The sequence below is a fragment of the Eretmochelys imbricata genome, chromosome 11 (assembly GCF_965152235.1).
Source record: "Eretmochelys imbricata isolate rEreImb1 chromosome 11, rEreImb1.hap1, whole genome shotgun sequence".
NCBI classification, from domain to species: domain Eukaryota; kingdom Metazoa; phylum Chordata; order Testudines; family Cheloniidae; genus Eretmochelys; species Eretmochelys imbricata.
In genome coordinates this window covers 2,696,282-2,710,903 of record NC_135582.1, presented here as the reverse complement: position 1 = coordinate 2,710,903, position 14,622 = coordinate 2,696,282, and the positions used below count along the sequence as shown (strand labels likewise).

The window sequence follows — 14,622 nt, the reverse complement described above, 5'->3', positions numbered from 1 at the left end:
CCACTCCATGCATCCAGCGACGTGTGTAGTCACCCGCGAAAGCTCATGCTCCACTACGTCTGTTAGTCTAGAAGCGTCTTTGCCGCTTTTACATTTGAACCATAGACCAGGCCTGAGTTTACGGAGAAAGATTTCTGCCCTGAAAACGCCCAGCCCAGTGGGGTGCTGCCCCATGGTGGGCGATTGTAGATGCTGCTGACAAACAAACAAAGCACAAGGGGCCTCTCAGTGTCACCTGTGACAGCAGGCAGGGAGCAGGGCTTCTGCTAATTTTTTCATTCTGAAATACAAGCACGATATAGACACATCAGGGCAAGCGCTTCGATCCAACAGCACGGACGAGGCCCCAGTCCTGCACAGGGATACCCCTGGGCAGCCCTGTCCAGGAGGGCAAAGGTCTGGCCCGGCGTCAAATTTCCCACCTGACCCTGCTCACTTCCCCGTTGATTGCAGTGTTAAAGATCTCCCCACATTTGGGGTAAGTGCTCGGGACCACAGCCTGCCCCTGCATGTTGGACCATAGGCTTGTACCGACTCGATCGCAATTTTTGCCAAGTCTCTCACTCCAGCTCCTATTCTCAGAGCTGCGTCGGGGCCTTTCTGCGGTCACTGCCTTTGATGCAAAGGGAGGTGCGGTGCCGGTCACTCTATTTGTGACGTGAAGACGCAGAATTATTGCAGTGGAACGGAAGGTGAGGCGCTGGCCCCGGCGGAGTCCCCTGCTTTGTGGGGCCCACCGGGGTGTCTGGTGAAGGAACTCGCACGCTTCGCGAGACACGGCACCTGGGCTGGGTGCACAAGGCTTTGCCGACTAACCCAAACCGGCAAGGACCAGCTCCAAAGGACGGAAGGGAGGGGCTGCACCGGTGCAGGGCAGGGTGGGGACTGGCGGTGACGGGGGCGAGGCAGCGTTGGGGGTTTGGCCAGTCAGGATTGCTCGAGCAGAAGAAATGTGAAGGTGCTGAAAGACCGCCAAGCAAAGGAGCCGCCGAGGGCTGAGCCGCAGGTGCGAGCAGCCGGTGCAGAGCCTTGGAGCGGTGACAGACTGCAGCTGTGATGACTGGAAAGGGGAGCCTTTCCCGGAGCGGCTGGGTTCAGCCCGACCCTGTGATGCCCTCAGGCGCTCTACTTCCCCGGCCTGCACTGCCCACTTCACCGGTAAAGCCTTGAATTGAGTCAACTTAAGTCGACGTACAGCCAATGTTGTCATTAAAGCAGGGGTTCGCATGCACACTCTGCTTTCTGCTGGCGGGGCGTGTCCTCACCAGGAGCGTGTCCACCCACTGAAGTGGGGCATTGCGATTATCCCTGATCTACAGGTGGGGAAACTGAGGCACGTGGCAGGGTCATCAGCTGTGAGCCCTGCACCAGGCTGACAGCTCAGGCTGTCAGGGGGTGGGGGTGCCCCAGCTGTGAGCCCCACACTGGGCTGACAACCAACAGGCGATGTAAGTCACGGTGTCTACCGACACCACATCGCCCAAACCACATTGACCTAAGCACGGCGCCTCTCACGGGGGTGGAGTTTTGAAGTCGATGTTGCGGGTGACTTACGCTGGCAGGCGCGACGTTGCAGTGTAGACACTGACAGGGTGAGGCTGACGTCGGCTGCCTTACGTCGACCTAACTTCGTAGTGCAGACCAGGCCGAAGTGTCTCCCTGTATCCTGGCCTGGGTGAGCAGTCAGGAAAGGCGCTGCAGAGTCCGTCAGCGGCTATGGGGCCTCACCCGGGGCCTGGCCCTGGCCCTGAGACGTGCGGACACCGGCGGGCACTTGGCACCCTTCCGGATCAGGTCTTTACAGCCGCTGTTGCTATTGCTCACTGGATCTAGCCGCCTGGGCCCCCCATCTGTTCCCCCGCTCCTGCCCCCAGCAGTGAAAGAGGCAGCATGACATGGGGGCGAGGGCCAGTTTCCTGCCTAACTGTGTCCCCCTTGTCAGGACTCTGAGCTGCTAATCACTGGCTCTGTGCCCCCCTCCCCCCCGCCCTTCCCTGGATTGCACCGTCGTCAGAACAAGGCAGGATTTCAGCCCCGGTGACCTGCTGCCTCTGGCTGACTCGCGGGACGTGGGGGCTTATGGAGGGTATGAAACACACACCGACTCACCTCACCCATCGCCCTGTGCCGGGGCTGGGGCAGGGAATCCCGGCGCCAGGCCTCAGCCAAAAACACCCCCCTCCCACCCAGCCTTGAACGGCTTGAGAGCTTGGGGGCTGCAGAGATGGGAGGGGAACGGGAGGTGGGGGGAGGAGAAATGTGCTGAATTTCTCCCCCCCCTCCACTACACAGCCTGCAGGAGGGATCATTCAGGATCTGCTGGGGGGGTGGGGCTGCCTCCATGCAGGGTCACAACTGTGGGGAGGGGGGGAGGACGGACCTTCCTGCTGAGTGCAGTGCTACACCCCTCCAAAGGGGCGCCCCCCAGGCTGGCTGCCCAGTGCCAGCGTGGAGAGGCAGAGCTGCTCCTGAGCATGCTTGTCCCCCTGCAGCCGCCAGCTCCAGCAGCTGCTTCTGGTGCAGCGCCCCTCCACGCACCCCACCCGGCAGCATCTCCCACAGCCCCAGGGTTTGCAGGGATCAGGGACACCAGGGCTGCGTTAATCCTGCTGGGGTGTTGTAAAGGCGCCCTGAGCAAGCTTGTACAGGGCAGGGGGGGTGTCTTCTGCTGGGAATCACCAGCCCAGCCTCCCCCCAGCTGCGTGAGCTCTGTGGGGAAGTCTGTGATTGCAACATTTTGCAGTAACCAGGAGCTGCTCGCCCCGGGGAAGCTGGGTTCCTGTCCGGCACTGGTGAATCACCCTCCAGGCATGGAAAGCCAAGGCCAAACAGGGACAGTGGGCTAGACCCAGCCCATTGCTCTGTCCTCCCTGTACACAGATAGGAGGTCTGTCCTCTGCTCCAGCCCATGAGAGCCCCACTGGCATTGCAACAGCAGCACGGTCTAGAGGTTAGAGCAGAGGAGGCGGGACTCTCAGCTCCAGGGGTCTGTTTCTAGCTCTGTGGGGGAGGGATGTGATTCAGGGTCTGGGCTGGGAGTCAGGAGGCCTGGCTTCTATTGCACCCTCTGCCACAGACTTGCAGGGTGACGCAGGACAGGTCAGAATCGCTCTGTGCCTTAGTTTCCCCCCATCCCATGGGGAGAATACAACTTACCTTTGTTCCAGTGGCTTGAGAGCTGGGCTGGAAGGGACGGGTTTTATGAGACGGGCTCTTGGCCTTCCTCAGGCGGTGGTGACGGTGCGGGCAGGGGAAGGGGGGACACTTACAGGCTCGCAGCCCCCTTATCCTCACCCTGTCTCAGACCCTGGGAAGGGGGAGGGGGATTGAGGACCAAAAGGGGCCAGGCCTGGGTAGACTTCTGCACCTGCAATTCTGTGTCCTGCAAAACCCTGCAGGGGCAGAAGTTTGGGCAGCCCAAGCTCGTGTCAAAGGCAGCAGCCGTCCCTGCATTACAAGAGGAAAGGTCAATTTCCTGATCTTTCTGGGCTGAGTCAACACCAGGCTCCTAACCCGCCCACGCAGCTGGAGTCAGAGACCTCTGGCTCCCATCTCCACCTGACTCCTGCAGGCTGGTGGCCAGTCAAGAGAAAGGACCCAGCTGCCCCTGCCTAAAATTGCACAGCACTGCTGACCTGTGGTTTCCCGCCCAGCCTGGCCGTGTGTCATAAAGCCAGGGGCGAGGGGACAGGCCAGCCTGCCGATCTCAGGGCCTGTCTCGTTCCAATGGATGAATACTGGGCGTTTAATTTCATCTGTTCTTTTACATGTTACCAAACTCCCCTCATGTATCCAGCTCACCTCTGTAACCAGCCTGGGGCGCGGCCCCGCTGGGGAGCACTGCACCCACCAACCCCTGCTTTGGGGGCCTGGCGGACTGCTACCCCCGTGCACCGGTGCTGCAATGACCAGAGGCAGTGCTGGGTGTGGATACGCCCAACGGGCTCCCGTTAGCCAAGGGGCCGGGGCATAGCAGCGCTGTTGCAAGTTCTCCCCATCACGGCAGCTTAGTCCGAACGTGGCAGACCGTGTGTCACGTTATTGACTTGAACTGGGACCGTATAGATCATTGTTGCAACCAAGGTTCTGTAGTGGCACCAAATCTTGTATAAAGGGGGTCAAATGAGGTGTCTAAGAGGAGGTGATGGTTTGCTGGTTAGGATGATGCTGTCTGTGTGTGTGTATCATTTTTGTAGTTGAAGTTATGAATATTGGCTCTGCACTGTCTGTATTTCAAACCTATGCTCTGCTTCTGGGGGACACCCCAGACAAGCTGGTGTCAGCTCTGCCTAGCCGGCTGGGTGGCCCATTAAGGACCATCAGCGACACAACTGACCCACTGAGAGAAGGCAGACACGCCTGGGGACTCAGCCAGGTGTGCAGGGACCTGCCTAGGGACAGGACTCTGAGGTGTTTCCAGGCCATGGGATGGGCAGCTTGTCCTTGGGACACAGAAAGAGACCACACGGCAAGAGACTATACAAAGCTGCTGCAGCTCCTCCATCTTGTCTTCAGTCCTGCTTCTGACCTCTGGAGGGGCTTGGCTACACTGACGCTTTGAACCAAGGAGTGAAGGACCCATCCCAGCTGGGGATGTTCTCCAGAGACTGGATTTGAACCTGCCGTTTATTCCATCCCTGCTGCAAGCCTGAACCAAGGACTTGGCCATCACTGGATGTCACTGATTCCATTTCACCAATTCTAGCTCCCGTCTGTATCTTTTCCTTTTATGAATAAACCTTTAGATTTTAGATGCTAAAGGATGGGCAACAGCGTGATTTGTGGGTAAGATCTGACTTGTACATTGACCTGGGTCTGGGGCTTGGACCTTTGGGATCGAGGGAACCTTTGTTCTTTTACTGGGGTATTGGTTTTCATAACCATCTGTCCCCATAATGAATGGCACTGGTGGGGATACTGGGAAACTGGGGTGTCTGAGGGAATTGCTGGTGTGACTTGTGGTTAGCCAGGGGGGTAAAACCGAAGTCTTCTCTGTCTGGCTGGTTTGGTTTGCCTTGGTGGGCACAGAAACCCCAGCCCTGGGCTATAACTGCCCTGCTTGAAGCAATTTGTCCTGACTTGGCACTCTCCGTTGGGTCCCGCCAGAACCAGCCTCGTGACACCGTGGTCCAAGGCCAGAGGGTCTGGGGGTTACGCCCCTCCCATGTAATCGACCGGAGGACTCCCCAGCCCCATTGGCAGTGACTCCCCCAGCCCCACCCTGACTCCTTTTCCGCCCCGGGTTTAATGAACAGAGCTCAATGCTTGGAAGCTGCTACCCGCCGGTTTAATGCCCAGAGGCAGCCGGCCCTTCACACGCGGCCGCGGAAGGGGCTGGGCTTGTCAGAGGCCTGGAAGGCGCTGCCCGGCGGGCGCTGGGTGGCGAACGGGGCGAAGAACTCGGCGGCGAAGGTGAGGACGTCGTCGGGCTTGCGCAGCAGCAGGACCTGCAGGAAGTCGGCCAGCAGGGCCCGCAGCTCCGGGTGGCGCCGGGCGTAGGAGGCGTGGCCGGCCTGCAGCTCCTCCTGCAAGGGGAAAGAGGCCCCGCCTCCATCAGCCTCGCGCCGGCGGCTTCGGGGTAACGCGTGGGGGGCGGGGGGGCAGGGAGGGAAGCCACAATCTCCAGGCAGACCGGCGATCAGGCAGGCCTGGCGTCCTGCGCCCGGCTCCAGAACTGGCAGGCAGCCGCCCACACAGTGAGCCGACGGTAGGGCCGGGAGACGAGACGTGCAATCCAGCCTCCGGCCGCCCCTCCAAAGCTCCCGGTGCTGGGGCAAACCCTCCGCGGCGCCCTCACCCAGCCTGGTTCTGCTTTGACCCCTGCTTCCCCCCACTGTCCCCCGCTCTTCCCTCTCCCATGCTGCAGCACTCTCAGGTCCCGCCGTTCAAGCATCTCCATTGCAGGCTGGACCAGTGACATCCCCTCGGCCTCCCCCCACATGCCGGGAGCTGCAGCCTGGGGGCGGCTGGTCCGACCTCAGAACAGCCCCGCGCTCCCCCAACTCACCTTCCTGTCCAGGAACTGGGAATAAAGCTGCACGTCTTCCTCCCAGTCCAGGGACTTCTTCTCGAAGACAGGCCGGGGCTCCGCTTCATCTGGGAGAGTGGGGAGAGCGAGCAGGTCTCACAACACGGGATTCAGAAAACGGGTTTAGGGCGGGAGCCCAGCGTGTCTCTTGTGCCCAGCAGCACCCGGAGGGGCTAACCCGGCTCTGTCCGTTGTACCAATCCCATGGGCCACCCCAGCTTCACCGTTATTCCGCACATCCTGCGCCATCTCACGGTAGCAGCAGGAAAAGAGCTCAGGCCCAGATCTCCATTGAAATCAGTGGGCGTAAGCAGCCTATCTACCTTTGAGGGTCTGGGCCTCAGAGCCTCCTGCTCCAAGACGTGAGCTCAAGGAGTCCCCATTAGCTGTCAGCAGTATGGGGCCTCTGACACACAGCAGGGTGGTTCCAATTCAACGCCACAGAGGGCAGCGGGGACGCATGCTGGCCAGCTCTCTTAGTGCTGCCACTAGGCCGTTCCACTGGTGCCTGGGTCAGCGGCAGCAGAAGAGGGTGACGGTCTGCAATTCCCAACACCGTGGGGACACGCGTGTGTCCAACCCTCCGTGACCCCCCGCACGCCCACTCTGACAGCGCGTCCGCAGCCTGGGGAGGGACTAGCCGCTCCTGGAACCAGATCAGAAGGAGTCTCGTTTCAGAGAGCTCCGGCACAGACCCGGGTACCCTTTGTACCATCGGACCCCCTTCCCCAGCCCATGACGCTACCCCCACCTCCGGACCCCCTCTAGGCTCCTTACCTACATCGATGAGAACGGGCAGCTGCTGGAGCAGCATGGTGGCCGGGGACCCAACCTGGACACGACGGGCCAAATGTCTGGGTGATGGAGAGGAGCGGGTGAAGGACCTGGCCCTACACTGTTACCTTCCACCTCCCCAGGCCTGGCTGTGGGCCCACCTGCCGCGGGGACCTGGGAGCCCCCGTGCCTGGCGCAGAGACGGGTGCCGTGGATTCGTTATTCCCTCGTACGTGCCTGGACGCGGACGGGCACCACCGCTCCGGGGGTAGCTGGGGTTGGGCGGCTAGACGTTTCTCTGCCGGGGGGTCGCCTCCCCGGCCAAGGGGCCGAGTGTGGCTGGCTCCCCGCTGTGCCGCTGTCAGCCCTCCGTGCCGATGGACGGGGAGGAAGCGCCAGGACGCCTTGCACAGCACGGGGTGCCCTCCGGCTCGGCAGCATGGCAGGGGCGCTCTCCTGGCGTGACCCTTCCTGGGCCATCAGAGCAGGCAAGGGAGGGATGGGCTCGCGCTGCCCTCTACTGGGCAGGCTCCCACGGCCGATGGCAGCCCCATAGCGAACGGAGCTTCCCCTCCTGCTGCGGGGCGAGAAGGCCCCGGCTTTGAATCCCCGCTGTCATCTGCACAGGCCCGGAAAGGCTGCAGGGGAGCTGGCAGCGGGAGTGGGGCGAGAGGCCCAGGGAACTGCACTGCCCCTAGTGTGGATCCAGGGATGTTTAATAACAAATGTCCTTTTAGAAACAAAGCGGGTGACTGGCTCAGGAGCTGCAGGACAGGATCTGGAGCCCCCCACCCGCCCCCATAGACTAAATCTGACCCCGTTGCCCTGGGAGATAAGTGGCAGGAAGCAATCCCAACCTCTGGAAACCCCTGGAGCAAGGCTCCCCCCGCTGAGCCCCTGGGAAGGAGGTGCCAGGGTGGCCGAGCATTCGAGGGACACAGGCAGGCTGTTCCCAGGCCCCAGGGAGGGCAGAGGCGGACGGGCCAGGTACTGCCCGCACAGAGCGAGAGCTAAGGAGCGGCCCCGGGAGCGCGAGAGCCGAGCAGGGCTCGGGCGGGTGACGGGCCGCTGGGTTCTCCTACCCGTCGGAGAGGAAGTAGAACTGCCAGGTCATGGGGATGCCCTCGTCCGGGCACACGGCCCTCTCAATCCCAAACACCTCCACCTCCGTCATGCCCACCAGCTGCTTCTGGAAGCCCATGGCAGTCTGCAGAGGGAGAGATGGGTGAGAGAAGCAGGGAGCAGGACAAGCCCTTTTAGCCTTCAGGCTGGATAGTGGTCCCCCCAGCCGCCCCACCCCTCAGCTGCTATAGGCCAGGAGATATGGGGGAGGGCATGGAGGGAGGTCACAGATTCATAGATTCCAAGACCAGCTCCTCTGGCTGCGGGGGACGCAGAAAGTGCCCCTCCAAAAGCGGACAAATCTTTATTCCTGGGCAGGCCCCTCTTGATTCAGAAATTGTCGGTGACGGATTATCCACCACGATGGCTGGGAAATTGCTCCAGTGTGAATTCCTCTCACCGCTACAAACGGAGGCCTCGTTGCCAGTCTGAACGTATCTGGCGTCAACTTCCTGCCATTGGATCGTCTTGACCTGGCTCTGCCAGCCCAAAGTGCCCATTATTAAATACGGGTTCCCCACGTACATACTTACAGACTGCGCTCATGTCACCCCTTAACCTTCTCTTCCTTAAGCTAAACGGCTGGGGCTCCTTCAGTCCGTCACCACAAGGCAGGTTCTCTAACCCTTTCATCCTTCTTGTGGGTCTTCTCTGCCCCCTCTCCAATTTATCCCCAGCCTGCCTGAACGGTGGCCACCAGAGCTGGACACAGGATTCCAGCAGCGGCCGCACCAGAGCCCAGTCCAGAGGTGAGAGAACATCTCTGCTCCTCCTCAGGACTCCCGTTTCTACGGCCCAGGATCGCGTTAGCCCTTTAGGCCACAGGGTCATACTGGGAGCTTGTCTTCTGCTGATTACCCACCACGACCCCCAATTCTCCTCCCACACCCAGGCCCCCTCCCCAGTGGATCTCCCTAAACCCTCCCATCCACCCTGCACCCCACTGTCTAGGAGCCCCTTCCCCATCAGGGTACAGGATCCCCTAGTCCCTGCCCTCAGGGTGGGGTGACCGCCCGCCTGGGGCAGACGCTTTCGGGTGCAGCCGTGCCCGGGCGGAGGGCAGCTTCAGCAGCACTCACGTAGGCGGAGGTGCAGACGTGGGCCTCGGTGTCGAAGGCCAGGAAGGTATCCTGGGGCACGGCCCTGCGCTTGGCCAGCACCCGCAGCACCAGCAAGTTGGCAGCTTCCAAGACGAGGCCATGCAGGGAGGCGCAGTTGTAGGAGAAGCTCTGGGTCTGGGCCTCATGCTGCAGAGAGATGGGGGGGAAGGGGACTGATGGGGACCCAGCCTGGCACGTGGGATCCCCAGGACCCAGCATCCCAGGCTGGCTCTGCAACCAGCCTGCACCCCCAGAACAAGAGGGAGGAAGAAATTCACTGGCAACCACGGGCCCCCGGGGCGGGGGGGGAGCTCAGCTCCCGAGACCCCAGGCTGGCCCTGCTCGTGACACACGCTGAGCTGCTGCTGGGAGGTGGGGCCCCCTCCTGCTAAGGAACCCCAGGCAGGGAGCCCTAGGACGATCAGGGCCCTGTGCTTTGGGGTTTGCCCCCTATTTCTCCCCACAGAAACCTGCGCCCCTAGTGAGCCCCTTGCCACCCACACTCCGAGGCTGGGGGCCATGAACCCGCCCCCGACTGCTGACTCAGGGCACCCCCCGCAAGACCCTGAGGCTGCCCTGTTAGCGCAGCCAGACCTGCCCCCCACCTCTGCCCCCCATCTCCGCCAGCACCAGCAGTGGGAGCCAGAGACGGGGGCAGGCGACGGCGCCCCCTGCTGTTTGGCCATGGGACAGCCGCAGCCCGTGGAACAGGCTTAGCAGGGCTGAGAGCATTTTTCAGGACAAACGGGTGTGTGGGATGGGGAGGGAAGCCCTATAAGGAGCTCCCCACCCCAGCGCTCTGCAGGGGGCCAGCCAGGCTTTCAAATCCCTGCAGACACAATCCCCCCCCTCACCTCTCCTTCCTCAATGATTTTCGTGACAACCAGCCTGCCTCCGCGCTTCACTACGTGGGTCTTTCTGTCCAGGGGGTGGGCTCTGAACTGAAAGAGGGAGCAAATACAGCAAATCGAGGCATGCAGGGCAGGGGTGCAGGACCTGGCAGGGTGTAGGCTGCTATGGCCAGAGGTGTTGGGGGCATATCCCCTCTGGGGACAATCCAGCCTCCTGGGGTCTCATCTCATTGTTTCAATAAAGCCTGGATCCAGAGTGGCTCACCTGCTTGTTCCCCACTCAGACACCCAGCGAGAAGGGAACCAACCCTCATGCTTCAGTGCTGCAGGGATCAGGAAGGATGTTTCCATGGGCAGCACTTTATGACTGGCCCGGTGCATCATGGTAGGTTCCACCTTCTGAAGACACAGGTATTGGCCATTGCCCAAGGCATGGTGCCAGGCCATGGAGACCAATGGTTTGATCCAGGAGGGGTGCTGGCAGAGAAGCTGGGGCGATGGCCAAATCCAGGGTGTCTGGGGGCAGGATGGACCGGCGATCTGACCCAGAACAGCAGCGGCCCAGCTGTCTCTCCTGCCAATCATCCGCAGCGCAGGAACCACTGTGAACGCTGCGATTCTGCCCTGAGTCAGGACGCTTGCCGCAGGGCCCAGTGACTCCTGGAGGGGCACGGAGCCACCTACCCCATAAAGAAGAGGGAGAGAGAAACACCCCCCGCCGGTGGTTGGAGCACCGGGGCGAGGAGCAGGAAGGATCCAGGTTCTAATTCCAGCTGAACCCCGACTCGCTGGGTAAGTCCCAAGACAGTGCTTCCAGCCCAGCGAGGACAGCTGAGGGGGCCAGGGACCTCTCCGGAGATCTACCTCGGGGAAGGCAAGGCTGCGAAGGAGCCAGATAACAGCGGGTTTATCTTGCCCTCTGCCGGCGACCGGGCAGTTACCTTCACGTATTCATGCTGATGCTGCTCCAGGGTTTCCAGCCGCTTTGATATATAAGCTGATGGAGAGGAAACAAAAACTACGCTCGGCCCAGATCATCGCCAGAGTTCCCCACCATCCCGCCTGCTGGCCCGGCCTGGTCCCTCCGGCCTTGACTGCAGGCGCCTTGGAAATGTACCGGGAGCCCAGGGCTTGCCCAGTATTTCAGGGAGTCCCGGCGCCCCGTCTGCCTGCCACTGCCCAGCCCCTGCCCATGGGTGCCCCAGGGCGGATCCCAGCGGAGAGCTGTCCCTGCTAGAACAACAGGACCACCAGGGTGGGACTATTTATCCACGTGCTCCAGCTGGCGGTGGACCTGTTTGCGCCGTTGCCTCTCGGCACCTTCAGCAGCACTGGTAGAAGCCAATTACATTCAGGCCCAGAACCGCGTGTCCGGATCTCCATGCCACGGACCGGCCCATTTTCACTCCTGGGAACAGTGGAAAAATCCTTGTTCCTTCTCGGCGGCCAATGGAGGGAGTTTCCTGGGATGTCCTAATGGTTGCATGCGCCATGCTGGAGGGGGCAAGGGCGGGGTCCCCCAGTCCCCTGGCCACAGGCGGGCAGGGGCTGGGAGTGCTGGCAGGTGCAAGACCTCATCTCGCTCGTGAGCGACGCCTGTCGCCTGGTGATCTGCGGGGCACCGGCTGCGGGTGCAGGGCCCCAGGCCGCAGCGCTGGAAGGAGGCGTGGGCCAGCTGGCAAGGGTCAGGCCTGGAGGTGTTGAGGCTGACAGCGATCCCCAGGAGCGACCCCCCCTCTCCTGCCCCCCATGGGCGCTTACGGCCACTCCTGCCTTTTGCCGGAGCCAGATCGCAGGTACTAATGGGCCAAGGCTGGGCAGCACTTGCATCTCGTCTCGGCACGTGGGGCTGAGAGGATTGGGATGGGGGACCTCACCAGAGCAAGGGGGGCTGGGGAGGAAGGGAAAGAAATCGGGGCCCATCTGGCATCTCATTAGCGGGTGTCTCCCTGCCCCAGCCCGCTCCCTCTTGCGGACACCGGCTCAGCGGCACCTCCTAGGCCTACCCATGATGGAGGAGCCGCAGGGCACTTCGTTGACGGTGCTCTGGCTGGCGGCGCGGACCAGAAAGCAGTCCTCTTCCTGCCCGCCCTGCTCCTTGTAGCAGGCCAGCTGCACCGAAACTGAGAACTGCCCAAGCGGCTGGCCGCTCTCCGAGACCATGACCAGCGACTCCGCGAAGAGACAGGGGCTCAACTCCTCCGCGCCTGGGAGACAGGACACGACGACAGCCCAGGTCACTGCCACACCCAGACCTCCAGGGGCTCCATCCATTCCTCCCAAAGCCCCCAGTATGGCTAGATGCCCCCCCCCGCCAAAAAGTCAACCCTACTCCTCCCTCCTTCTGCCTGACCAAGGGTCTCAAACATCCATTAGTAAAGCCTCAGAGACCCACAAGGCAGGGTCGGTGTTACGGTGCTATGTAACACATGGGGAAACTGAGGCACAGCAGGAGGCAGGGACTTGCCCTAAAGTCACACAGGAAGGCTGCGGTAGAGCAGAGGGTCTGAATCCCAGTGCCTGCTCTGACCACTAGACCCTGCTCCTCGCAAGAGCCAGGAAGAGAACCCAGGAGTCCTGATTCTCAGTCCTGTCTGTTAGTCACAAGACCACCCATCTCCTAAGCACGCCATGGAGACGGAAGTCTTTCCCGTGCACCCACATTGACAACAGTGTGTTTGTTGTGGGTTCCTCAGTAAACACATGAAAGGGAGTTCAGAAAAGAGTGAGAGGGGCTGATCAGCGGGCTGGAGGGATCAAGCCAGGGGGAGAGATTTAACAAGCTCTGTCTCACTTGGCCAAGGGGTTATGGGGAAGGGATGGCAAATATCTCAAGGATGTAAATGCCAGGGGGTGAGATGGATTCTCTGACATACTCCAAGGGGAAGGCAGTACCGCAGTCAGAATGATCACAGAATCATAGAAATGTAGGACTGGACTGGACGGGACCTCAAGAGGTCTAGTCCAGTCCACGGCACTCATGGCAGGACTATCCCTGACAGGTGTGTATCTAACCTGTTCTTAAAATCCTCCAACGACAGAGATTCCACAACCTCCCTGGGCAATTTGTTCCAGTGCTGCACTCCCCTGAGAGTTGGGAAGTTTTTCCTTCAACCGAAACCGCCCTGGCTGCAATTTAAGCCCATTGCTTCTTGTCCTGTCCTCAGAGGTTAAGGAGAACAAGTTTTCTCTCTCATTCTAACAACCTTTTATGTACTTGAAAACTCTTCTGTCCCCTCTCAGTCTTCTCTTCTCCAGACTAAACAAACCCAATGTTTTCAATCTTCCTTCATAGCTCATGTTTTCTAGACCCGTGGTCTCCAAACTTTTTGGCTCACGCATCCTCGGGGTGAAGAATGGAGATTTACCGCAGGCGGGCCGCCGGAGGGGAACCCCAGCCATGGACGTGCAGAGCTGCCGCCGAAGGGAGAAAAACGGCGGAGTGCCATCCGCCGGTGCTCCTGCTGCCACGCACCCCCCGGGATCATCTCGTGCACCCCAGTTTGGAGCCCACTGTTCTAGATCTTTAATCATTTTGTCCTTCTTCTCTGGACTTTCTCCAGTTTGTCCACATCTTTCCTGAATGTGGCGCCCAGAACTGGACACAAGGCTCCAGTTGAGGCCTGATCAGCGCGGAGGAGAGCGGAAGAATTAGTGCTCGTGTCTTGCTTACAACACTCCTGCTAATAGAGCCCAGAAGGATGTTGGCCTTTTTTGCAGCAGTTTGACACTGTTGACTCATGTTTAGCTTGTGATCCACCAGGACCCCCAGATCCCTAGGCAGTCATTTCCCATTTTGTATGCGTGCAACTCCTTGTCCCTTCCTGAGTGGAGGACTTTGCATTTTTCCTTATTGAGTATCATCCTATTGACTTCAGACCATTTCTCTAGTTTGTCCAGATCATTTTGAATTTTAATCCTATCCTCCAAAGCACTTGCAACCCCTCCCAGCTTGGTATGGTCCTCAAACTATCCAAGTGTACTCTCTGTGCCATTAGCTAAATCATTTATGAAGATGTTGAACAGAATTGGACCCAGAACTGATCCCTGCGGGACCCCACTCGTTATGCCCTTCCAGCTTGACTGTGAACCTCTGATAACTACTCTCTGGGAACGGTTTTCCAACCAGTTATGCACCTACCTTAAAGTAGCTCCATCTAGGTTGTATTTCCCTAGTTTGTTTATGAGAAGGTCAGCCTTACTAAAGTCGAGATATACCATGTGTACCGCTTCCCCCCCATCCACAAGGCTTGTTACCCTGTCAACGAAAGCTCTCAGGTTGGTTTGATGCAATTTGTTCTTGACAAATCCATGCTATTACTTATCACCTTATTATCTTCACGGTGATTGTAAATCGATTGGGATGGGGCAGAGCAAAGGGACAGGTAGGCTAGCAAGAAACATTTGCTAACACAGATTTCTGTGAAGGACAACCCTGCCTTGACCCCTGGGGATGGTCCCAACCCAGCCTTCCCCTATCTTTGACATCTACAAAACATGCAGGTGTGAGTGGGCATCCCTCGCTGCAACCGGAGGGAAGTTGGCATTTAGCGAAAGCCACAACAAATGCGCCATTGTAATCAAAACCACAGCAACCTCAAGAGACGGGGTATCAGCCACAGCAGCATCTCAGGCAGAAGTGAAACCAGAAGAATACACAGTGGGATGCTGACAATGTGATCAACTCCAGCACCTGCGGCAACTGGAGGAGGGGTCGGGAGTCACGACTCCTGGGTTCTGTTTCTGA

General features: G+C 59.8%; 1 protein-coding gene across 1 annotated transcript; it reads right to left on the bottom strand.

The window, feature by feature from the left end:
* Window positions 1-5,312: 5,312 nt before the first annotated feature.
* CATIP (ciliogenesis associated TTC17 interacting protein) lies at window positions 5,313-13,363 on the bottom strand. Its single transcript, XM_077830594.1, is given in 10 exon segments — window positions 5,313-5,525; window positions 6,008-6,096; window positions 6,806-6,882; window positions 7,885-8,009; window positions 9,004-9,171; window positions 9,879-9,965; window positions 10,817-10,872; window positions 11,882-12,082; window positions 13,244-13,312; window positions 13,315-13,363. Coding segments are annotated over 10 exon segments (1,134 nt in total).
* Between the last annotated feature and the right edge of the window lie 1,259 nt (window positions 13,364-14,622).